General features: G+C 38.0%; 1 protein-coding gene across 12 annotated transcripts in view; it reads right to left on the minus strand.

Annotated features, from left to right (window-relative positions):
- The window catches only part of RIMBP2 (RIMS binding protein 2), a 118,647-nt gene that overhangs the window by 25,464 nt on the left and 66,429 nt on the right, over positions 1-26,754 (minus strand). For all 12 annotated transcript variants that reach the window (XM_074921449.1, XM_074921440.1, XM_074921447.1 and 9 more), the window contains 9 exons: positions 23,531-23,735; positions 17,601-17,752; positions 14,477-14,553; positions 13,440-13,549; positions 12,218-13,027; positions 8,126-8,277; positions 7,277-7,744; positions 5,019-5,168; positions 869-1,027 (listed from right to left, as the gene is read on the minus strand). In XM_074921449.1, the coding sequence (XP_074777550.1) occupies positions 869-1,027; positions 5,019-5,168; positions 7,277-7,744; positions 8,126-8,277; positions 12,218-13,027; positions 13,440-13,549; positions 14,477-14,553; positions 17,601-17,752; positions 23,531-23,735 (2,283 nt within the window). The remainder of the gene's footprint in view (positions 1-868; positions 1,028-5,018; positions 5,169-7,276; positions 7,745-8,125; positions 8,278-12,217; positions 13,028-13,439; positions 13,550-14,476; positions 14,554-17,600; positions 17,753-23,530; positions 23,736-26,754) is intronic.

Genomic DNA, 26,754 nt, shown 5'->3' on the forward strand with positions numbered 1-26,754 from the left:
TGCATGCGAAAACAGTATTGGTTTTAGTTAAATAACAGCATATTGGAAGAAAAATCAACCTATGGATTTCCCTTTCATTCAAGTTATCCAACTTTCTGAGAAAACACAATTTAGCATAATTTCTAGACACATAAAAAGCAAATAAAATTTACATGTACAAATATACCATGGGAAATATATATTTTGTATTGGGTGGGTTCAACATTCTACGTATGCTTTAATTGTTATACTAAAGTTGTCTTCCATGATGAATATTCCTGTCCAGTGTTAAAGCAGTATTTCTGATAGGTATTTCCTACTGTCTCCGGTGATTCCATAACAATCAGAGCTTGTTTTGGAATCTGGAATCCACAATCCACAAACAATGAGGATTTCAGTAATGCATCTATCAAATAAAGCTGACCCAACTCCCTTTCTTATGAGCACACTTTAAAGTCTGTGGAAGAGGTGGGACTAGCACTGGAAACAGGGACAAATTACTCAGACATGAAAAACCCAAGTTGGTTTTTTTTCTGTATGTATGTATGTTTATATAAATCTCCCTGCTCAGAAACAACTCATGGTCTGGGTAGCACATGTAGCATATTGTTGTGTAGACATGGGAAAGGTCCCCAGATACAGAACAGAAATTGCAACTTCAACAATTACATATAGGAAAATAGTTAGTTAAAAGATTAGCTATCAAATAAAGGTAATAAATGTATTAAAGTGGCCTTGACATCATAAACAATGTTCACCTCAGTTCTAGGTCTATACAACAGTGTGAGTTTTAATGGTCTGCAAAATCCATAACTGACTCAAAGAAATGCTTTGAAGAAAGAATCAAAATATGGAGGTACACCTAAGGTTTCTGTGCAGTCACACTTACCTTAAGTGCATTGTGTGAAGTCACACTGACTCGTCGCCTTCCTCCATCCTCCAGCTGCATTTCGGAGTACAGCTCTTCCTCATCTTCTTCCATAATATCAGACAAGTCAGAACCTCTGCTGCTCTCTGTGTGGTACTCTTCACCATGGCAATAGTGAGGCTAATTGACAGGGTGAGAGAGAAGAATCTTTACTGACTGTAAAGCTGAAAATACTTGTGTAACACCAATGAGGGCTAGAGCATCTCCTAGGTTTGAATATCACACTAAAAACCACATAAAAATTAAATCACACGCCTTGCTGCTCTCTTCTAGTGCAGAGATCATGCATACATATTTTTGTCCATCTATGCTCCCAAGTAAAGAAATCCAATCTTAATCCCATAGATGGTACAAAAAAGGATGTCTGCGTTCACAGCACCAAATCTAGTTTGAGTCTTGATTAAATTCTCTTGATTTAAAAAGGTCCTTCATGCATCAGTGGACTTGCTGACCAAATTGTAAAAGCCCTAGGATAATTCACATATCATCTGTTCTTCACAGCTGTTTGTTACATCACATTGTAATTTAAAAGTGATCAGCATTTAATTCTTGCAGGATGTTACCATCATTGTATGATATAGCTAGCTGATGGAATTTGAAGCTTTCATTCTCTTAAACATTGTAGGAAGAGACTGGCTAAAACCTAACTGTCTTTTAAAATGAGTCCAAATATTTCAAGTTAAGTTTCCAATTACTTGGAAGATAAGGAGGAAAAAGTATGTCCTACTGAGTTGCTAATGTTAAATAGAAGTGGCTTCTGTTAAACATTGCATCTAACAAATCAGATCATAAACAAAACTTACTGTATTTTCAAGGACAAATTTTCAAATGGAGTCATCTGACTGTCAGATCGCAGTAGAATATTTGAAGAATCACATATTCTAGAGGTACTAGAATGCTAGAAATTACTGCATTCCTTACCCCAGCAATACAAAGGAAGAAATAATTTCTGTGGCACCAAGTCAATTCCCACAGATGTAACACATTGATATCAATCAATCCCAGCAATGAGAAGAAAATGTCTACAATAAGCAATTTCTCCAAGGTGAGGATAGATTTGCCCTCAAAGTACAAGAGAAAATTTCTCCTCTTTTAACTTTTTGTTCTGAGGCTAAAAAGATTGTAGGACGAAGCTTTTAGTAGTAATTCTTGGTGCCAAGCCCATAAATGTTTTCAGATCCTCGGTCACATTACATTAGGATCATCTTAGAAAAAAATCCAGTGCAGTTTCCCAAAGTTTTTGGTTTCTTTTTGAAGTTAAAAGATCAGACTATATTCTAATGCTTCATTCTTCACATCTAAATTTTGTAGCTCTTATACTAAATTTTATTATTTCATCAGTTCCATTCCAGCAGAATCTTGGTCCTGTTTTTTATAGAAAAATCACTGCTGCACTCCTGTTCTCAGATGTATTCAAATAGACCTGGGGGTTGCACGGACACAGTACTACCTGCCCAGCTAAGAGCACAATGCCTTGTAGATTATCAAAGGCCAATGCTGCTGGAATAAAGCCCTCATTGTTTGGGCAACCAGAGTAGAGACCTAGCAAATTCTCTCCAAGGTTTATCCATTGTGGATCTAACATCAGCAGTGACTTGCCAAACAGCCATTTAATTATTTAAATAAATCTTCTAATTCAAGCGCTACATTAAGCAAGGTATAAAACGTGACGAGGAGATATTATATAAGCAATAATTACACAATTCTGCTTGCAGTCAATTAACTCTGTATGTAATAGGGCAGGCATACTCTACGTCCAATAACTGGGTGCATTACATGTCCAGATTTCCAGTGGAACCTCTGTGGCCACATATTCCATGCACTTGTGATTACTATTTCACATATTTTCTAGCACTGCCCTTCCTGCAAATGTCCCAAGTTCTCTCTGAATTTCACATCTATCTCTGATACTTACTTCCCTTGTCCTTATTATCTATTTACAGAGCGAATCAACAGCTTGAAAAGTATCTTCATACTTTTTTAAAGAAAGAATCGTTACTTGCATTTTAGTCTGGGTTGACAGGCTCACTGACCCAGACCCTCGGAGGCAGTGAGATAATTAGATGCATAAATACCTGTGAGGATCTGGGCAAGAAAGACTAACCTAAGTTCACAAAGAAAGTCTGTGAGAGACGGATATTGCACCACTGTTTCAGAATTGTGATCCATGCCAGCCTTCCCTGTGGGGCTTTTTAAAATGGAGAGTTTAAAATCAATGTATCTTCCTACAAAATACAATGCAACAGACCTGAAGGATTTCCATTAGTAGCCACATCTAATGCTGATAAATGTCGATGAAAAAACTTTAATTTTACTTGCATTTGCTTGCAGTTTTTTACTCTCATCTATGGAGTAAGGCAAGTCAACTGATAGAAAGCCAAAGCCCTTTGATAGGGAATCACCATACAGAACAGCAGTTGTTTCTGGAAGACACCAGCAGCACATGAGTATTATAATGAAATTAGCAAACTAATAACTTCTTATGGAGAAAACCACCACAGATTAGGTTTCTCCAATTTTCTCCAATTATTTCTTCACTAACAAACCAAGCAGCACAAGCGATCATCTTTCATAAACAATGCAAATGAGCAATTAAGCTACAAATATAGCTCTGAAGCTATAAACATTTAATAATCAATTTACACTTAACACACAGCAGCTGTTTTGACAGACATAATTTAACTGCTATTTCTCAAAGTGCATTTTTTTGACATAGTGCTTTAAAGTGGTGAGGAATTCTTTCAACCTTACATGAAAACTAAACTTGAAGCCTAGTAAGATCAGAGAATACTTGTAGCCAGAGAGATTTCAAATCTAGTTTTGAGGACATTCCTAGGAGATAACAGAGCTTAATCTTTTTAGGCTTTAAAGAATATAACTTTAAGGGTTCCAGCCTTCCAGTGTTCACATACAAACCTTCTGTTTTGTAGGGTTTGTTAAATCAAACACACTCCAAGCCTCCGTTTAATAATCTGAGGTAGAAAGTCCACACGGAGCAGCAACTTTGTACTCACATGGTAGATACCCCCAAGTTTATTTACCAAGGTTAAATATGAAGTACTGTTATCAGAAAAATGAAGTTGATCTTGGTTCCTTACAAACACTCTAAACTTCTTAGACTGAGCCTTCTTAATAAGATCACTGGTTCTCTTAGAAAATCTTGGCATTTTTGTGTCCAGAATAATTTTAATTGTATACAGAGGTACGGATCCATCCTACCCACAAGCACATTTTGTAAGCACAGCATGATTGCATATATTCTAAAAATGGGAACTGCTGCATATGAAGATGAAACCAAATCAAATTCTGAAGCCATATATTCAGAACACTGGAAATTTGGAGCAATGCTTATACATTTATAAATGCTTGAACTTCTGTAATAAATGTAACCAAAATTCCAGAAGGTTTCAAAAGTGGTACAAGAAGGAACGCCATGGCTTGGACCCTTCAGCATGGGAGGACAGATGTTTGGCTAACAAAATTATTTGACCATGCTAAGCCATAACTAAAGACCTTTTTGCTAGAATTTACATCTCTCTTGAAAGTAATGTAATAAATTACTTCATACTTGTTTTCACTGGGATCAGACTAAAAGCTGCACAGATGTGCTAAATTCTTCTGGCAACATCTTTCTATTCATCACAGTGTGCCAAGTATATACGGTGTTGGCTTTCTGCTAATTAAGATTACAGGTTATGGCTTTTATGGAACACAAAAGTCTTTCTCCCTTTCCCTTTTTTTCACAGCACATTTTCATATGCAGTAGTAACACATCATACAGAAAAAGCCCAGAGCCCAAACGTGACATTCCAGTCACATTTTCTATTTCAATTTTTTCAGCTTCAGGTTTTTCAGTTTCCAGTGCTTAAGACTGTTGCATGGGATAACGATCTATATCTAGATGCATGGTGTCAAGCATTCAGTTCCCATTAGACAGTGTTATGCTCCAGTAACAGGACATTTATTTACATCCCCACAATTTAGCTGCTTGCCTGTGTAGCTTACCAACGTGGTACAACAATCAGATGGTGACCTGGATAGTGTGCTGAGCTTCGTAAAATACTTGTTTCACGCCAGACACCTGACACGGTAACGAGACTAGGCTACTTACTTGCTTTCCAAGTTCTGACCCTTTCAGGAAATCATCAACTGAAGCCCCCCTTCTTTTGACATTAGGAGAATCATAGCCGTCTTCCTCATCGTCTGAGTTAGCGTACTGGGCTGCGTTACTCCTTTCGCTAAAAATACTCCTCCTCTCCATCTAACAAACAAAAAAATGGAAAATTGAAGCAGACTTGTTCCTGCAACCAGTGGAAGAAGTGGCAAAAATAAGACATAAAAACTCAAGAGCACAACACTTAAGTATACTCATGGTTTAAAGCAATGTTAGTTTACTCTGACTGTATCCTTTCAGGAGTTTTCAAGAATTTTTTGTCTGTTGTATTTCTCTCACTCATAAACAGTTGTATGCTTTTATGTGACCATCAACTAACCTGCTAGCTTTCTTCTCTGTACCACTTATGTCAAAATTCTCAGCATTCTACAGTCAGAGGCTGCTAACGAAGACAGGACCTAGCCGCAAGAGCATTTTTGACCTCATTACAAAGAAAGCTATAGAATGAGACTTCATGCTCTTCCTCTGCTCTGAGGTGACTCTCATCCTTAGCTACTGATTCCTGCTGCTTACTCTCATGACAAAAACCATCAGCCATCTAACAGGCTGGATGAAGGGCAGGGAGAAGACACACAGCTTCTTCTGCAGCAGCCTCCCGCAGGGAAGAACTTCTCCTACTGGGGACTAAACCTGACAAACATCATTGGCAGAATTTGATTTAATTTAGAGTGAATCCATCTGTAAACTTCTGTCCAGATTCTTGAATTAAACATTTCGAGCATCACCAAAAGTAATGTAATTAAACGTGGTTGAGAGCATGTGTTATGTCAGCAATTTTCAAAACCAGAAAAAGTATTTCAGATCTCTTTCCTATATGGTCATTAAATCAACTCTGACCTCAAAGCGAGAAAGAAACTATTTTGTCTTTTCTCCCTCTATCAAATTTATTCCAGTTTGCTTTGTTTATAAAGAGAAGGAAGAAATACACGCATCATACATATGTATTTAGCAGACCTTATTGATCCAAAATTATTCAGCTTTCCAAAAGCTCTAACATCTCCCACTGTCTCAATTCTGTCCCCAAAGATGGACAGTCAATAAGTTGGGGCTGTTAAGACACGTGTGAACTGTCAAAATTAATGGAGTTATCTTGGAGACACAATGGGATACCAAAGACTGGACATAACAACTGATGGCTGCCAGCTGAAGGACTAAGAGAATGTACAAAAAAGTGACACCAGAGAGCTTGAAACAAGGAACGGACAGTTGTGAACAGCTTGTGATGAGAAAGTAACTACCCAGGGCACTGGGAGTATTTAAATATTGTATGCTTGTGTAGGAAAAACTGGATCATGTTGTCAGGATGCATATGCATCAGCTATGCTGACCCAAGAGCCTCAAATACAGGATTTAAATTAACTAGCAAACATCTCAGTGACTACAGCAGCCATGGTCTCCAAAAGGGAGTCTCCCTTGGGCAGCAATGCTTCTAGCAGCTACAGAAGGAGCTGTAATGAAAAGCTTTCACATGGCAGCTATGCTGAAGCACTTGTAAACATCTGTGAAGATGTAGCACGGTGAAGGAGGCACTGTTGAAGGGCAAATATGTAAAATTGGCTGTGAATTCATGACACCATACAAAATAGTGCTTCACATGCATCTGAACAGCTATTTGTTATTTTGAAATAGCAGATGACTTTAGAATACAACCATGTCTCTTATCTGACTGCTGGTTAGATTACAGAAATGAGACTTTCCTCATTTTGTAAACTGCCAAAAAGATTAGCTCTCACAATAAGTCTGCTCAGGACTTCTGTCTATCTGCCTGTTTCCGCACTCATTGTTAAACTGCCCTTTATTGTTTTGCTCTCTTTCAAAGTATTCAGTACTTGATTGACTTTTCTCACAGAGGCACAAGTTTCCCTTTTGATTTCTGCAGGATCCAAGCACAAACTTTGATGATTACTGGTTTTTATTCAGAAGTAAGGCTCTGCATGTTTGGAGACAACATTTCTAGTGATATTATGGGGCTTCTATGCTGACCAAAGGCTGATCAATACTCTTTTTGGTTACAAGCATGTTTGTGGAAGATGGCACAGAATTTTAGCACAATGATGCTCCTCAAACTACAGATCTTTAGGGTTTTGGAATGATTAGTTGCTCCTTAAAGCATATGATGATAAAATTCTTTTATAGAAAGTGCCACAGTGAATAAAGCCAGCCCCAAAAAAGCCTTAAGAAAAGTTTGCCTTTACCCTATTGCTTTCTGCAACTCGTTGTGCAGCTTCTCTTGCCATGGCTTTTGCGACAGTATTTGGGACAGGTGTGCCTTGAGGTTGAGGGAGTATTCGGTTAGGCGATGGAGACCTCCTCCCCTGAAGCGGGCTGTGAAAGTTAGGAGCAGGTGGCTCAAGCATGTGTCCATGAACAGGGGATGCCGAACGAGTCTGCTCCCATGACTCATCCATTTTTAAATGTGGACCTAAATGTTCTTCTTTGGTTTCTGGGGCTCCGGCACTTGCTAATGGCTTAGATTTGGGAGCAGTTCTGGGGTGAGGGGTTGGAGGCACCAGTAGGTCAGATGGAATGGCAGCAACAGAAGAGTCCACTGATTCCCCTTGTGCAGAGAGTGTTCGAACAGTAACTTCCTTTGCTTCCAAACTCCTTAGTCTCATTAGTTCCACCAATGTGTTCTCTGCTGTTGGAAAGATCACCTCCGCCACCTGAGTACACAAACAAGCAACTTACTAGCATGAAGGCACCTGTTTCCCTCCCCTCAATCCCACTACAGTACAACCTTCAACGTCTTAACATGGAGTAATCTATTGCCAACACAGCGTGTGCTGCAAGAGCCCTCATCAGGGCTCCACACCAGTTAGCACCAGTCGTCTTTAATCTTTTCAATCCATTTGTCCAAAAGCTTAATCGCTTATAGAAAGGAAGCTAATGAGCAAGTTATGCACAAACAAAATAGTAGGTTCTACTGAAAGCTGAGAAAGCCCTGCACACATTCAAGTGCTGTCACACGTTTATCGTTGCCTTTACCTGTCAGTTGAAATTCCCCTAACGTAGATGGTCACTGTAACGCTGGAAGGAGAACTCACCCGTTGACCTTTTGCATAAACACCATAGCCTGTGACATTGGCGCCATGGGAGGTCCCAGTTGCTGTCAGAGTTGGTGGCTTCCAGGACACCTGTATGGTTGCTGGGGTAGACCCAGCCCGTACAGTAACATCTTGAGGTGGAGCTGGAGGACCTAAGAAAGACAAGACTGGTCACTGATTAGCCTTGGATTAGAAGTATGTATGTCAGCTGATATACCTGCAAGTTGGAACTACAGATCTCAAAGCACCTTTTTTTTTTTCTTTTTTAAGAAGGCAAAATATCCTTACTGCAGTTATTATATAAAAACAGAAGCACAGGCTCAGCAGGTCATGGAGCCAGACACTGACCTGCAGCTTACAGCCAGTAACTAAGCTATATTTCTTTGCGAGATGGTCTGTATTTGAAACTTGCTCTGGACCTATTTTTATCCCTGCAGGCTGCATAACTGCTACTTACTCTGAATACAAAAGATCTTAACAGAAAAATGCAGGGAGAAAAAGGCCCAGGAGTGACACTGTTAGTGGAAAATTGCTGCAGGTGACAGTATGTAACTTTTTGGTATATATGTCTGCACCGAATAAACGCTACATACTCAGAAATCACTTTCAAATTCTGCCTCTCTAGACCATCAGTGGCTCCAAGTCAAGATTTATGAGCCAGAAGCACACTGACACTAAGGTGTAATGTGGACTGCAAGCCAAAACTTTAACCTTTTCAACCAGCAGCATGCTGGTTTAAAGGATAACTGGACTCAAAGTCTTTTCTCTGCACTGAAGAAAAATATACACCTACTAAGCTTTTAAGACATTTACAGTATGTTAGTTTAATAGCACACTAAACACATCCTCAATTAAAAGACATTATTACCCTAATATAAATTGCTCTATTTTGGACAGAAATTCAAAGTAAAAATATCATAGAGATTATTAGTTCATGAATATTTCAGGCATCTTCTTGTGTTAATTTAACAGTCAAACCCTGACAAGTGTCTCATGCTAAAACATTTCAGAAGCAGGGTTTAGCTGCAGCCACCTCTGTGTAATAGCCTGGTGAATACAAACATGGTTGCTGTGAGTTCCCCTTTGCCAGTGAACTAACAAATTTCTGTTCATCTACCAAAAGAGCTACAAATTTTGTAACTGTGTGTATTCATTGCTACCAAACAGATCATGATACAAGTATAAACATCACACAAGCCTCAGCTTCCAGATATGTTGGCAAACCATCAGTGCCATTTCAGTAGTTTGCTGTCACTGAATTTCATCCTCTAGTGGGCATGGAAATAAAATTATGGACACGTTCAGTATTCTACAGGCACAGGAAATTTTTGCCTATACTCTCTCTTGCATCTATAACGTATTTTTAACTTGCAAGGCCAAAGTATGCAAATTGATCTAATACTGGTTTTGGCAAAGACGTAGATTTTGATTTAGGACTGAATTACAGCCTCCCTGACCATCCTATTTTATTGACAGTCAGCACTCCCAATCAAGCAAAGCTCCTCAGCTTACAGGAAAGAATGCATCTGATCTAGTCCAGTACCTGATCAATGACAATGACATTGATCTGCTCCTGCACGAGAAGTCACCTTCCTTCATTCTCCCCAAACCAAACAATCCCCAGGGAGTCTATCCCAAACTTCACAGTCTGTAGGAGAGGTAGGTTTAATAAACTGTAATGTCCAAGGCTTAGTACGGTTTCTATTTTCCTCCATCATTAAATGGGAAATTACTCTTGATGACTTTTGATGGTCTTGGTCGTCAACATAAATATTTGTTTCAGAATTCTGCTACAGTTTGGTCTCCATTAATTTATTACTTAAATTAGACGAAATCCTCTAACAGTCCCATTGGTCTGGATCCTGTCAATACTTTGGTCTATTTTTAGATCTGAGCACCCAAAAGAGAACTATTTCAACTGAAGTAATTCTAACACTTTGATGAATCTAGAAGAGGAGTTCAACTACTCAGCAACTAAAGAGCTGTCACTCAGCTTTGGCCTGAGAGGAAGCAATGTGTTTTCAAGTATAAATCATGCAAAACTTGATATATCTATGCAAAGAGAAAAATGAAAAGATGACCTCTAATTGTCCTGTACTTTTCATTCAACTGCTCTCTCTAGCTTTGAAATGTGAGCATTTATCTCAAGTTCATTTTTGCTTAATGTATTCCTAAAAACCCCCTGAGTTTGATACAGTGTGAAAATTTAAAAATATTCACTGATCCCCGCTCCGGTTTTGGTATTAGAGGCTGGTGGTATCCCTTTCTATAAGGATATCACTGAACTCATGGGTAAAGAGCAGAGCTTCTCAGCTTCAAATAAGGCAAGAACATGAATTCATCTGTAAACATTTCTGAAGCCCTTAGAAAAATGTCAGCACAAACGTTAGGAGCTGCCTGTGGCCAGTTACGTTGCAGCTCATGCTGAACCGTCTGCTAAACCCGACATTTACCACAACTGGAGGTTTATGTAACATCACTCACCCCCATGCCTGTTCTACAGAAGCACAATAATAAAAGATTCCCTTCACACAGAGTATCTGTACTGCTCTCTCAGCATACTCCAAAACAATATTTGAAACATGCCGCTTAAAACGTAGATCAACTGAAGATATTTAAGGTGGAAAAATAATCCAGAGTCTGAGAGAAAAACAAGTATTAGTCACATTATAGGCACTTTCTCTACTTTTTTCTTTTAAGTTCTTTCTTTTAACTGTAGTTTGGAAGAAGAGAGATGTGACTTCTCAAAGCCAGTAATATTTGCAAGACAAAACCATGACATACTATGATGGTAACTCCCATCGCTGACTCTGATTTCATGGGCATCCTTTTTTCCCTTTGTTTCAATGACTTTGGAAATACAAGGATCAGCCTCTAATCACTTCAACAGTTGCTATTTTATATTTTGCTATGTAACAGTGAAAAGTCGGTGTGCTTTTGTAAAAATGCTGTCTGTGAAATGAAGTGGTGGGGAAGATTCTGGGATCTCTGGATCTAAAAGCAGAGGATTTGCTGCATTTTAGCTCCTCAGCAGAGAACAGCTCAGTTATTGCTTTAGCATACTTCAGCAACTAGAGGGAGATACAGCATGTTAAGTGTCTGGCCTGAAAAAACCTCACTCGAAAGGTCTTTCCCAAATAACAAAGAAGTCAGCATATCTAATAAGTTCAAGCCACCATCTAGGCAGCATCTCCCGACTCCCGCAGACCACTTAACTCACTGAAATGATTTAAGACAAAAGAATAAATGCCTGAGCTAAGGACATTTTTACTGAAGCTATAAATCAACAGCAGTAGACATACAAGCTTAACTCCCTCTCTACTCAACCAGCATTACTGTCCTGCATGTCTCCTTATATGTAAGTCACGCAAGCCAAGGAAGAGACCAGAACTAATTCCTGCCCCTTTGCTAGAATCAAATCCCAGCAGGGAGGCAATTAAGCCATACCACAGTACACGCTATTGAAATTTCACTCGCCAGGAATCACTTGTATTTGACTGTCCCTGCTTCAGAAAGGCATTCAGGGCTCTGAAAGTCTGAATATATAAGGAGTCTTCTACTTGTCCTTGATTAGATGACCTAAATGCATTTACATCCCCTAAATGACTGTGTGGTCCTCTAAGATGTCTGTATTGTTTTTTATTACAGAAAAGGGCTGGATCATCTGTGTAAAAAGTGCTTTAAGATGGACAAATAACATACAAATAACATGTCAGAAGTAATAATTGTTTTTTTCCCCAGTGTTGTTCATCCCAATGAAAACGAATTACTGTGAGAAATACTATAATCAGACAAATTAAATATGAAGGAGATTAATGTGATAAAACACTTAGTGTGTGATCTGTGATCATGATAAGCATGGCTTTCCCTCGTTTATCTCCCAGAAATGCTTCAGCCTTACCCAGGAACAAAGAAGAGACTAACATGGGACAAGAATTAATTTTAGATACAATAAAGCTATCTAATAATCCCCAATCTGCTCACAAAAGTGACAGGGATTACAGCATAAAGCTAAAGGTCAGATTAACTTGTCTAGGATTTTCAGAGAAACTTAAAATGGAGAGTTTTGAGGTAGGGAGAAAAATATCAAACCTGCTGGCAACGTAGAAAATTCCACAAAGGCTTCTTTTTTTTCTCGTTGTTCCAGGGGAAGCTGCCAGGGCATCTGATGGGGTTTTGCCATGACCTTCACCTTGTAGGCCATGTTGGGCTTCAAATTAAAAAAATGGTACTTGTAGCTAGCAGCCTTGACAATGTCAAATTCTTCTTCATTAAGAAAGATCACATGACTGTAGTTACTATTTGTAGGCAGCCAGGACAGCTCAGCAGAAATCTGGGTTATATTGTCCACTTTAAGATTAGAGGGGGCTACTATGACATCCTTCCCAACTAACAAAGTGCACTGCAGTTCATCTGAGTTACCCTTGTTTGTAATGCTCTGAACTGATATTCGGTATGTACAAGCAGAAATGTTAAGCTTTTCTATAAGAGCTTTCGTTCTGCTTCCCAAGGCTATGTTCATCCGTACTTCTTTGTCAACCAGAACATTGTAGCTGCTAATGGTTCCCCATCCGGGTGGCACTACCGGTGGCTCCCAGCCCACAATGACACTTTTGGCTAGTTGTTTTATAAGGGTGATTTTTCTAGGATAAGGCACAATGTCTTCTCCAATTTCATCAATGTTTACATCCAGAGTCCCCGCGCCATTGCTGATTACACTAGAGTCTATATGACTTGGTGGACTTATCTCCAAGAGATCTCCTTCCAAAGTAGGACCTGAATGATTGATAAAATTCTGATCTTGTTCAGTGCTTAATGTGCTTGATAACCGGGTCTCATTGTCTTGAACAAAATCCACAAAATTTGAAGGGACTAGTCCTCTTTGTCCATCTAGAAGTTCCCCTGGTGAGAAAGAACAATGCCATTAAAATCCTTGAAGGAGCATACCTCTTGCATGTTAATGCAAGTGGACACGATAAGGAAGATATAAGTGAAAGCTGTACATGAACAACATTCACGGTTTGAGAATGTAAAGGCTCAGTGAGGAAAAACCCAGAACTGACAGTAAGTTTTCTTGTCATCTTAAACCTTGCCACTAGGAAAAGCTGACAATATAAAATATCTCATAATTAGCTTTGCCTGCAAGGAGTGGCTTTGCTGGTGCAGAAACTCTGTTAATTCACACAGTGATGATAGGGGTAATTTTAGCAACTGATTTAGTAATAGATGAAGGAAAGAACTGGGAGCATGTCTGACAGATGAATTGATTTGAATCTGCATGAATTAGCATGAACTCACAGATTTAAAATAATACCTTCATAAAAGCCATCTTCATCCATGTCTCCATACACATACAGGTACTTTCCTGCCGTGAGAGGGAGCTCTGCTTCTGGATTTTCATTTGGTCCATCAAAAGGGTTGTAACTGCAAGGAAGCACAGATGGGAAATGCGTGTGTTCACCTACAACCCCCCACAACTGAATACTAGTCAGAAAAAGGTGTACAGTTCTAGGGCTGCACAGGAAGGGAACTCCTCGGTTCAATCTTTTTGCTTCCATTCAGAAACATATTTAGAACTGAGTCTAGGTCAGTTTGTCATTGTGAACTGTAACTGCATCACCAACAGGCTGCCATGAAATGAAACCTATTCACTTAAGGGCCATACACATTAAAGCATGTCCTTTCCTGTAGAATTTACTTAGATTTCTCACTTAGGTCTCTTTGAATACACTGGTGACATCTTTATTTTTAAAGTGAATTAAAGCTCAGTTGTGGTTTTTTTTTCCAGTCCCCACATTCTGTTTTATTTGCATGGCAGTCTTTTACACAGGTTTATTAACTTCAACAGAGAGAAGTTAAATAAAGACAAAGCCAATAAGCTACAGCTAAAACAAGCTACTCAGAGAGAAAAACTTCTTATAAAGTATTTAAATCCATATCCATCCTGAAATAAATTGTTCATCACAGAAATTTTTATTGTGACAATACGTTAATGTACAAAACAAAGATGTGAAAAGAACTTTTAAATCTTTCTTGCATTGATGACAAAGCAATTTATCAGAATAGGTTGAGATATTCTCTATAAAGTAGGAGGTACACATTCTCATCTCATTTAGACATTGAAGGCCAGAAATAGAGCAGTGAGTAAAAGAGCCATGCCATGTTAAATTTTCTCTGACATTTACAGCACATGGAAATGGCACTATTTTGCATCCAGTGCAAACAGGAAAGGCGTCTGCTATCCATAACATTGGTTCCAGGTAATAAGTCAGTGTATGAATAGCAGTGAAACAGCACTAAATGTTAAATGTTACAAATATGTATTATATATGTAATGAGCTCATTTTTTACCTATAACGAGCAATGCAAAGATGGACTTTCCCAGAATATCTCTGCTTTGAGGTATTGGAATTCTGATCATTATCCATCTGTAGAGAAAAACAAAAAGACAATGTGATTTCATAAAGATGCATACAATGTTTTCCTGTCAGGTGACATGTATCAGACAGTGAACACACAACATTTTAAAAAAAATAATTCTAACATGGAACAGAACTGGTTAATTTTACTTAGAGGGCTTAGGCCAAAAAGGAACTGGAATTCAGATTCTATTAGGGCAAAGAAATTGAGCTATAGCTCCTTGGCATCTAGCTAGAGATTCAGATTACCTGTCCGAGACAGGCTGCTGGTTTTCCTCAAAAGCCTGAAAAATCTGGTCAGTGGAGGTGGCTGAAGGAGAGGGGATACGTACCACAGCACTCCCTTTCGTGCTGCTGACTGAAGAAATAGGCATGACTTAACCATACCTGTCTCACTGACCACCTCACCCTCCTGGTTAAGCTTTTACTGAAGTCTTCATTAAAGTCTAGTAAACTCAGTTACTCCAAGATGACCTGTTGTAAGTGATATGCCGAGTTTCTGGGCATAGTACAGCTATACGATCACCCAGACAACCTAAGGTGATACCTTAATATTTTAATCAGAAAACAATGGTAGAAACCTGATACCAGGGACTAAGTACTTAAGGCAAATGTTGAGTTTAGAGCTCGTGCAAGTGTCAACTTCTAAACACTTGGAAACAGTGAGTATCAAATCAAATGTACCCCCTTGCCTATACAGTCCACGGCAGTAGTATCTGTTGAACTCTGCCCTTTCCACTAACTGAAAGAAATAAGATATTTCCTCTGAATTTACCATATTTAACTCAATTCTGCAAAGCCACACATTTATTCCATTACAAATCTGGTCAACAAAACCTGGAGATTAAATTGTGGTGCTGAATCAACACAGAATTGACCTATTTTAGCTTTGCACTAGGTATCTCACTAGTAAAACAGTAATTCTTTCTGTTATGCTTTGAGTCTAGCAGAGTCTTTAAAGTGAGAGATGCACTTCTTTCCTCCACTTACTTTACAGTATGCTGTGAACCCTTTTAGGAAAAATGAAGAACTTTTCACCTGAACTTCGAAGAACTTTAATTAAGGTAGCAATACTAGGTTTAACAGTGGGATCAAATAAGATAAGTTGGCCAAAAATTGACTGAAATTTTACAGTCTGGACAGAGTGAATATTGAACTGCAACATTCAGGCCTAAACTAGTCCTGTCTTGGTTCCCGGTATGGAACAAAATTGCACCCAAAAATATTGAGCCCAGTCACTTCTCCTCTGAATTCACTCTTAAGAGGTGGGTTAGCTTGTTGGGTTAGCACAACACTATTCTGCCAACACTCCACTTCCAGTGAGAAGGACAGTAGTAGTCAGCTAACAGGTATTCTGCCCTGTGTAGCATTTGGGGATGCAGGTAAATTTTCAAGAGTTATCATCCTGATACCTTTTTATGGTCATGTCACAAAGCTCATATTTAACCCAATAATGCTTATTCTAGAAGAATTTGTTACTAGTAACAATCAGATATATTTTTGCAGAGTATGATGTTTTTTATTTCAGATTTCACAACATTATGCTCCATTTTTAGATTTTATTCATACACTCCCAGCCTGGATCTGGATACCTCTGAGAAAGAATGGAGCTTAATTTCTGTGAGCTTGCATAATGTAAGTGTGTATCACATAATTACACTCTGGAAGGCACACAACGAACAATTCTGCAAAAGAGGGCTTGACATTCTCAGTGAGAGATAACTCACAAATAATAGAAAAAGGGAATTAAATTTGACATGCACTTCTTCTGTTCCTTGCTGTTAGTTCTGCTTCCCTAAGTCTCACTGCTAAGCTGCTTTTTCTGGTTTGACTACTTCGGGTTTCTTTTTCTGTGGCCTCTTCAAAAAGCAGTGAATGTTCCCACTTTTCAGTAATGCTGCTACACATAAATATACACATATATTTATTTGTGGATAATCCTTAATATGTCTATGGAATTCCTACTATACAAGCATCTAATATTTTATTGAATATCCTATACCATACTCAGGCTTGTGATCCACTTAAATACATTTTGTTTCTATCAACTTTCACAGGTTCAGTAGCAATGAATATAAAACAGATAGAAAATATGCACACAGTTTCAATTTACTCACTTCTGTAAAGATTAAGAATGGGATTCAGGACTGTGAGTGGTAAAATCTGAAGATCATTTCCTCATGACTGTTTGCCCATATTAAGCAGGCTTACAGTATTTAATAGAAAACAATACCCTTCTGTAATTTTTCAAAATGTGTCCTATATCTCCTTACAATTAATATTTGTCATAAATATCAACAACTTGCTATGGCACCTTTGTAAAGCTCTTTTGAGTTTCCCATTGTCTTCCACTAAAATTCTACTGAAAACCAGAAAACCTTTCTAAGAAAGGAAGAACAGAACCTGTCAAAAGTACAATTGAATGCAAACTGTAAAGTTGAACGGTGGAAGAGTTCAGTGACAACATCCTGCAACTTTCACTTCTAGGTTACAGGCTCAGTATCAGTGTAGGAGAGTGTGCTGGAAACCGCTTAGTGGGTGGTATCAGCCTAGTTGTAGTGAGAAGATTCACATGTCATGAAAATCAGGCAAAGAACAAGTCCTGCAGAATGAGCTACTTCTCTGTCAGAGCATGCCTGCCTGGACAGGGAATTTCATGGAATTCCTCTTCCATTTGCCCAGGCTGTATCGAAACCTCATCTTTTGGCAGATATAATAAACCCACATGACACAGGCATACACCAAAACAGACACGGGAAGAAATGCTGACTTCTACCTCTTATGCACAATGCATCACTGAAGGCTGAGGTTTTCATAGAAGCTTGAGGTTCTCACACACCCATTTTTTAGGCTGTGTAACTAGGCTATCAGCTGGGACTTCTTTGAAAATATCAGTTAAATTCCTACCGGTCGTGTTCCCAAGTTGTCTCAGAAAATGAGACCACTCATGTCTTGGCTTTTTACAAGCAGGTGGATCAACCCACATTGGTCCCCTGGAGAAGAGAAGTCTTAGCCCCATAACATACATTTTTAGTAACAAATTTAAAAAGACTCACGTCTGAATCAAATCTGCATCTTGGGGTACCAGATCTTGACTTGGACAGGAATGTAGGTTTGACGGACAATTGTTCTGGTTTGTCTCCAGATATTTGAAGGGGTCGTATAAACTCTGAAATCACACAACGACTTCCAGAAGGACTTTCATGACCTGGCAGTGAAAAAACCACATCTGAGAGTAAGTAAGCATTCTCAAGCAGAAACAGTGCCAACTAATAGACAGCAGTGAGTTATTTTCTCCTCCCGTTAGAAACCGTTGTAAAAAAGACTAAGGTAGGTAGACTGCAGAGCATAAAAGCAGTTAAGCCTATTAGTTCCCAGCCTTTTGGTAAACTACATAAGTCAACAATATGTAATGGAACATAACGTGGAAAGTGAAGGTATTTTAATTCCAAAAAATCAAAGTTAAAATTTCCCCTAGTGCAGAAAGACGTCCACCTTTGTTCCGAGCACCTTCATATCTTTGGATAACTTTGGAGAAGTTATTTGACATGCTGTTTAATATGCCCAGAATTGTTGGAACCCTTCTATTTATTTCAGGGACTCTGTCATATACTGGAAAGTAGAATCAAGTTGTGCATTTATCTTTTAAGGAAAGTGACAGAAATGCTAATAGTTTAGTTCACAACATAGTCATTTTGAAATGAAGGGAAGTGGTTTGGCTCTTTGCAGGGCAGTAAATTCCAAGAGCACCTGCTTCATATTTCTTAAAGAGTTCGTCATTAACACCAGTAATAAAACACATAATTTGAGCACAGTGCCATCTCTCCAGTTCCTGAAAAATGGAACACATAGTCTATAAAAAAGGAAAAATCTCCAGAAATGCTTTTTGAATATTTTTATTGTGCTTTTTTAAAGCACTTAAAAAAAAAAAAAAAAAAAGGCAGTTTACACTGCACATTTCAAGCACCTAAGAAGACAGCCTTACAAGAGGGTGGACACTCTAATCTCCTGTTGACGCAAGTGAAAAACAGGCCTAATGGTGAGGGGAGACAAGTCACAAGAACAACTTCATCAAGGTTGGCAAGAGAGACTAATAAAGTGTAACATAAATTACTCCTACATTTTTTCCCCTTTTACTGTTATTTAGTCCCTAGACCACATGTAAACAAGCAGGAAATTGTAAACTGAGCCTAATTATACATGCAGCATCAGCAGAAGTTATAGCAATGCACAGTCTAGGCATTGCTGACACAATCAGATATGCACAGTGCTTTCTCCTTTCTCTCTCTCATTAACATAAGGAACCTATGCTCTAATTTTTCAGACCCTGGATACGTGTAGGTTCAGCATTTCATCTCCAGTTCTGCCAGAAGTCTGGACAGCAATGTTTTGCTACTGAATCAAAAGCTTCCCAGACACATGTCACCAGGAATTATCAGTGGAACCTCTTTATTCATATACACAGGAGAATAAGCTCCAAAACGTATCATCAGAGGGTTTTTCTGGTGTGCTCCTTAGTCCAGTATGATTAATTTTCTCTGCATCACTGCAATTTACAGCAGGACAGCTTAAGCACATTGACAGCAGGGAAATATACAAGTCATCATACAAAAGATTAATTACAACCAGCCCCGCTTACAGCAATTCCCAGGCTGAAAAGGGCACATTTTTTATTCTTGGAACCTTTCTCACATATATAACAGAAAAGTCATCCCCGTTCAGAAACCTTTAGCCAATTTAGCTCCTTCTGTTTGCTGTTAATGTGCTTGCCATATCAGCCTGTCAGCGCCAAGCCTATAAATAATTGGTCCAACTGTGATTATTCATTCAAAGGAAACTGCTGTTTGGTCTCATACCTCCTGGATTTTTCAGGCTTTGTTATTAAATTAGCTGTACTACATACAAAATGTGGAGAAAGATTCTTGGACAATATAGCCCTTGCCTTGCATACATACAGGATGATAACCAGGATAGGAACACAGGTTATCAAGAACTCCAGGAATATTAAGACACTGGAAGATATTAAACTCTCTTATTTGTTTCACTTGTAAAACAGGGTACATAAATTTTACCTTGAGTCCTTAACACATAGGAGACAAAATAGTGTGGTAATTGTAATTGCATCATGTCACTGGACACATCCATGGGTCCAGATGGTGTGAATAACTAGATACAGTCTACCTGGATACCTCGCTTCCCATCAGGGTAAGTCTATAACCATATCCACCAATGTATGTGGAAACACAGCTTCTGCCCCAGATTTAGCTCTGCAAAATGGATCTGTCTGCCAAACTGCATTTATTGACGCCTTCAGTGTCCTCTGTTTCTCTATTCATTTGGCTACTTGTGCAATGGAACTTCTTCCTGCTCAGTAAAATCTGCACTGGGTGCCATCAACTTCTGTCTCTTTGTGAAATATGTGAAATAACCAGAAGCTAATGCTCTAAGGCTCCTTCCCATGCTGTGGGACTGCTTTTATCTGGGACCACAATGCAGTCTATTTTTTAAAGCAGCTTAAAAATTATGTATTTTCAAGGTATTTATGCAATAAATTGGAAAGAACAGATTTTCAGGCGAACCATATCATACAAGGTTAGCAGTTATTTTCTCTATATTCTGGACAGGAGGCTTTTTTAAAAGGTCATGAGATGCTTAAATAATATATGTAAATTCATGCTGATTCTATGTATGTAGAGTCACAGCTGGATTAAAAAAAAATAAACACAAGCATCATCAAGCAATGTCTTTGCAAAAAGCAAAATTGATATACACTGTGCATGAAGCACATTCCTCCTGAAACCTCCTGAATCTCTGTAATCTCCTGATCATTTCTATAGAGGAAGTCTATTTTTGCAGATTGTGAATACATGAGTACAGACAAAAATGTCTGCATTTAAAAACTGGTCTAACTTTACCTCCAAAATAAGAAATAATTTCAAACTAGGTTCTCTTGTTCATCTAAGGCAATTTTACTGATATCCCTGGGCTTGAACAACAATGTGGAGGAATCAGACCTCTAAAGACTGTTTTAAAACTTGTTAACTCACCAGAAACTAAGAAAAAAAACCCCGCACCTTTCCTTTTATATTTGCACTCTAGAAAAAACAAAATGTTAACAATGAAAAATGCAAGAGGTCAGTTCATAAGAACACACAGCAGATTGTAGAAATGTCTCTTTTCCCCCTCTAAACACTAGAGAAGAACCTTAGAAAGGCACAAGGGTTTTGTTTGTAAAGTCTCATAAAATCCATATATGCTCAAAATGGCCTTTATTTTCCCAAATATGTGTTAAGGAAGTCTGAACACCCTTACAAGGAAAGGCAAGGAAGAGCACCAGACTCAGTTTAAATGCCTCAGCAGAATTAAAGCTGGCTATACTTGTAGTACAATTAGACTCCTCATTTGATTTATTGGAGGTGCTGATTCATTATGGACTACCTAAATTATCTAGAAAGGTCATTTAAATGAGCCTTTTATCTGATGAATAATAAATCTTGAGGTTTTTATATCTGATTGTAACATTATTATATGTTTAGAGTGAACTTTTTACGTTCTAATCTATTCTGGCTAGGTTTATTTCATTTCCTGATACATTCAAACATCACCAATTAAGGCAAAGCAGCTGGTCATAAACTGATCTCATTTCCGTCATTTGCTTTGCTTTGAAAGCTGTCCTTGTGTTCCCTCTTGTGTTCTTTCTTCCTCACACATAATAAAAATAATTACACTTCTGGTTTGAAAAACTTGCTGTAGCATTACCATCATTATTGCGAAATGGTTGATTTAAATAATTAGAAATCCTGCCCACTTGCTCAAACATTACTTTATTGTTATCAGTGCATTCATACTGAGAATGAATATTGTCTGAGGATTTCTGATGTTTATACACTAGTGCTGCAGGCCCTGAATTCTAAGTTGCATAAAAATTAATAGGTTATGAGAAAAGGTTTACAGAGCAAGGCCTTTAAATTACTTCAGTACAGAACTAGCTGTGTTTTCTGCGGTTTTAGTCAAAGATTTCTTGGAAGACTTCTGTTTGTTATGTTTTGAGGGTTTTTTTAAAAGCTCTTTCCATTAGTATTTTAATAATAAATATAAGTTAGTTTGGAGAGTTTGACCAAGGACCTCAAAAAGTTTAGTTGATCTTAATTTGAGGACTGAGCCTATTTAGATCAATTCCAGAGGTACAGCCTGGACCTTCACTAGCTGCCTAAAGGACATTTCAATACCTAATTACCTTTCCTTTAAAAGTAATTGCTGCTTTGAAAATCCTGTCCTTAGAGACATGAGGAGCTAATCCTGTTGGTATTAAGGAAATTTGTACTAAATTCTTATGTCTTTCAAGTAATGCCTTCTGAATTCTCCATTTAGTGCACTTTAATATCCACTTAGGTAAAACCTGCAGCTCCAGAAAAGTCTATAAACTAATATGCACCACAGCGAGCATGACTGCAAACAGCTCAAATTTTTGTTCAAAAACCCAAGGCATACCAAGTACAAAGTTACTGAAGTGAAATGAAAGAAGGATGTCACCTTGGTTCCTTTTAACTTGGTTTCACATTGACTTTAGTACCCTTCACTGAAAATAACTGCTCATCTGTAATGATAGGGAAATGATTTGTGATTTCTAGGCCCTATGCCTCAGAATTTTTCTAGAATCTTAGGAAGATGAAATAAAAAAAAAGTCAAGACTATTTCATTTTTCCAGTGTCTCTTCACACTTATTTTAAAGCAACTTTAGGGGAATATGTAAGTAACGGAAATGGCGTGACAAGCATTCCTTTGCAGAACAACTAGTTAAAGTTATTCTAGCATGGGTGATGCTGAGCTGGTGAGCACACTCCTCAGCCTTGATAACAACATAGTTATAATACCCAATCTAAAATGCGATTTACATGCAAGTTACTTTCAAGTGTCCTCAAATAACCTCTTGCCTTGATCTTTGCAATTTTCTGATGAAGAATGAATTGTTAACAAAGTTGTGTACTTAGGAGGAGCAGTAGTTGCCTCTGGCAACAGGAGATAACCTGGCAGAAGTTCAACACAGATCTTGGAAAAACACATACTGTGTTGAAGATACTAGGTACTGTAAGTGCAAGAACACCAATACAGATGTAATTTTTTTCTTTTTTTAAACTTTACATTCTCCATTTCTTTTAAACCTCAAATCAACAATATTTTTGTTGTGACTTCTGTTCGTAAAACACCTGGTAGTTACATGTTCAAATAGTATTTTAAACACAGTTAAAACTGCAAACAGACCTTTGCATAGTTTAGTAAGCAACTGTAGGTATTACCCCTATTCAGTTCTTTCAAAATATATCCCATGAAACTCCTTTCCAACAAAAACCACTTTTTGACAGAATTTGTATTTTTTAGACAGTGTTTGATTCCATTAAAATTTTTTTTTATGTTTTACATTCAAGTTTTTACAAAGTGCATATTTTGTGTGGAACAAATGCAACTAAACAAAAAATATTTTCATGTTTGTCAAAATATTCTGTTCAGTTTTCCCATTTTCTACCCAGCTCTATTTACAAATTTCTTTTATGTATTAGCTAATGAAGTGTGTGGGTCTCTGCTTTCTTTCCTCATGAACTGCTACTTCAACAAGATAGTAGACCTGTTCCTCTCCTTGAAACAGTGAAGGTTTTACAACAAAGCCTGTATATGCAGACAGTCTTTCTTCTTCCAACAGAAGTAGATATTTACACAAGGAATGCATCATTTTAACACTGCACGGGTTTCTCATCACTCCACCCAACAACAATTAGCGAGAATTCTGCTCACAGCAGTGCGTGAATAAAACTGGAACAACCTCAGTGAACGTTTAAGAGTTAGTCTGAAATTTAAACAAGTCACAAAGCAGGAACAGGAGTGAATTCTATCCTCCATTTGTACAGTCAAACTCTATTTACATCAGTGAGTTGCATCTTAAAACCTAGAGGGCAGAAGAGATACCTACAAATAAAATGCTGGTCCTTACCTTTGCCTATAGAAGTGGCTATTCCATTCATTAACTGGGATAGAGATTTACCAGGAGAACCAGGGATATCTGAGGACGCCACTGAGTTACTGCTCAGGAGATCAATCTTCCCTGCTTGCTGTCGAAACTTCTCTAGTTCTCTGGACAAGAGGTTAAATTGTTCGCTCTGTGTCCGGCATTTCTCCTCTAGCTCTCGGACCTTGGCCTACACAAGCAAGACATAACACAGACCTTTGACTGAGATCAGAGCGAGCTGTGACTGCATCAGATTTTTCTAAAGTACCAGGAAACCAGGATAGGCAAACTGTTTGGGATAAACATGTCACAATAACACTTCTCTCCCTCTAAATTCTCACCCATATTTAGAATGAAACCTTTTAGTAGCCCTGCAATATTGAGGTAAGTACTACTTTCATCCCCAGTTTCGAAAGGGGAAATTCCTCATCATATTTTTTGGCAGTGCTAAAAAAGTCACTGCCAAGAACACCTGCAAACAGATCCTACAGCTCCTCTTCTACGCACATCTGAATTTCACTTTTGTGTGCTTATCCGACTTCTACTAAAACTGATTATTTCTGAGGTTTGCCCATCCTCTGCTATTAAGTTGAGGCCTCCTGAATTGCTAGATTAACATTTATGTATTAAAATACAGCAAAAACAAAAAATACAACCCCCACAGTGGTTCATGCAGAATGTGGGCCTAGCTACTGGCTGAATTCCCTTTCAAAAATAATGCTCCTCACTATAGATGCCAAACCACACAGAAGTAATCCAGACACCAGCCAAGAGAAGATTGTCTGTAAGCTTGTGCGAAGTACCAAAATGTCATTGTTGGCAAACATTTTTGTTTTCGTTTTGAGGCATCAGTCTTTAACAAAACAGAACTTAAATGATAAGCTTCTGTGCTGACTTGGGAAACTTGCCTACATACAATTCATGAATTCCTGATGTGAAAAGAATGGATGAGGTGATGGAAAGATTCCCTGGCTGAAAGGAATGACAGAAGGCATGGGAATACATGACTTCTCCAACTTTTACTCAAAATGTATATAAGAGTAGTGAAGACACTAGATCATGAAAAAACCCTTTTATCCAAAATCTGCATGTCCGTTGTACCAGCTAAACTAAGGATACAGTAATGTTTTCAATATAATGCATTTAAATGTTAATGTGCATTTATACAGTCTGCCTATCTCTTCGCACGCACTATCAGATATTCCTGAAGAGAAAAAACACAAATCTAGAGTACCCAGAGAGTTACGAAAGAGCATATAAACACCTGTTACAAAGACTGAGGAATCAGCCAAGCTCCTGATAATTTCATTAGTGAGGTCTGATTTTCATGTAGGGGCTGGAAATGTGCCAGAGTGCCATTTGAGACCACTTGTGTCTCATGTGCTGTGACCCAAACGCTGCAAGTAAAAGTAGTTCAACAGAGGCAGTAATAAACTCCTTACATGAAAAGCAAACGCATTATATCCTAATCTGATGCTTTTTGATGAACAAACATTACTTTTCTTCATTAAAAACCTGTTTACAGTATATGCCTAGTTAAACAAATGTACTAACAAAAGAAGTCTGGATATCAATTATATATATTTAACTGTACTAAAGTTTCTTTTTCTTGGAAGAGAAAAATGTTCTTAGTTCATACAAGAAAAAATGCACATATCAAGAAAACAACATATATTACATACCATCTATACAAAGATCTTAGCACAGCTAAAGATAAACACTTACAGTCCCCAGAACACCACAAAAGATTTCCTGTGACAGAAGGTGGTACTGATTGTTCCTTTTTTTGTAACAAACACATTCTTAAAGCTGCAGTGAATTTCGAGGATGTAATTTCTTTGTATTCATACAACACAAATTAATTTAGTTCTGCTAAAGAAGTCTCAGGGTATCTATCTGACTGATTATGAAACAGAAAACAATAAGCTACAGAGACATTGTGGGAGTTTTACACAAACATTAAATGCTTTGATTTTTGTTTTATGTCTTTCATCATTTCACTGTTGTTTTGAGCAACTGAAATTTGAACCTTTGCTAGTTGTTAATTTGCTTCATGATTAAGGCAACTATATACAATTTTAAAAGGCTGTTAAAGGAACAAAGCAGTAAAATAGTTTGAGGCTTTAGATCCCCTCTTTCTAATGGAAAGTTTAAGGATGAGCTATTCAACTCTCAAGAATACATACTGACCTTTCTACATGCAGTGATGGAAACTCTAGCATAAAATAAAAAATATAAACATCACAATCCAGACCCCAGCAAGATGCTAAAGCTGCCTTAAAAATATTTTTGAGAAAATATTAATGTATTATTATTTATTAATTCAAAATTAATTGCATTTCAGTATATTCCTTCTTTGACATTTGAGTATCTAGAATCTTCTTGTTCTCTCATGACAGTACGAAGCCTAGAAGAAAAATGCCTTTACTACTTTTTTAATCAAGGTTGTGAGTTAGAAATGAGCACAAAGCTGGTACTATATGAAGAAAAAATTGCCATACGATCCACGATAGTACTAACAGGAGGCATCCCCATATCCATTTTTGTTTCTTGATGTCAGGCAGGTGCTTAGTTCATTGTTAGCCAGCCAGACTCACCTCTCTGCAGAAAATTGATGTATTCATGTATGTCACTGCAGAGCGAGGTATGCGCTTACACTTTCAGAAGCACTGATTTTTTATTCTGTATCATGGTTCTGCCCATCCTAATATCAATGGCACAAAAGCACCAAGTCTACCAGATCTCCTAAAACCGGATCTGCCTATAGCAGTGGTTGTATGAAAAGACATTCTCTACTGCAAACCATATCGAATGTACGTCACTTGGGACTTACCAAGTTTCTCATACAATACATAGTGCTATTTCTAAAACTTGAACAGCTTCTTAAATGGAAAATGAAGGAGACTTCATTAAAAGACAGATACTGTTCACACAAGACAGATAAGATGATGAGCAACTTTCCAGGTGGACAGGCTTGAATTCAGACTAGTAATTAGCTCAAATACTCTGCTACATATCATTGTTTAACAGTTTACGTAGCAGCAACAGCTTTCGGTAGGTGGCTCAAGAAGTGAACACCAAGTGGTAAGATCACATAAAATTATCTCTGTATTAACAAAGAAACAATCCGAATTCAGACCAAATCCACACAGTCAGAAAGCTACAATCTTGAATAAACTACCAAACCATTCTTACTGGGCATGCTCATA

Source organism: Athene noctua, chromosome 17 (genome assembly GCF_965140245.1).
Source record: "Athene noctua chromosome 17, bAthNoc1.hap1.1, whole genome shotgun sequence".
Lineage (NCBI taxonomy): Eukaryota > Metazoa > Chordata > Aves > Strigiformes > Strigidae > Athene > Athene noctua.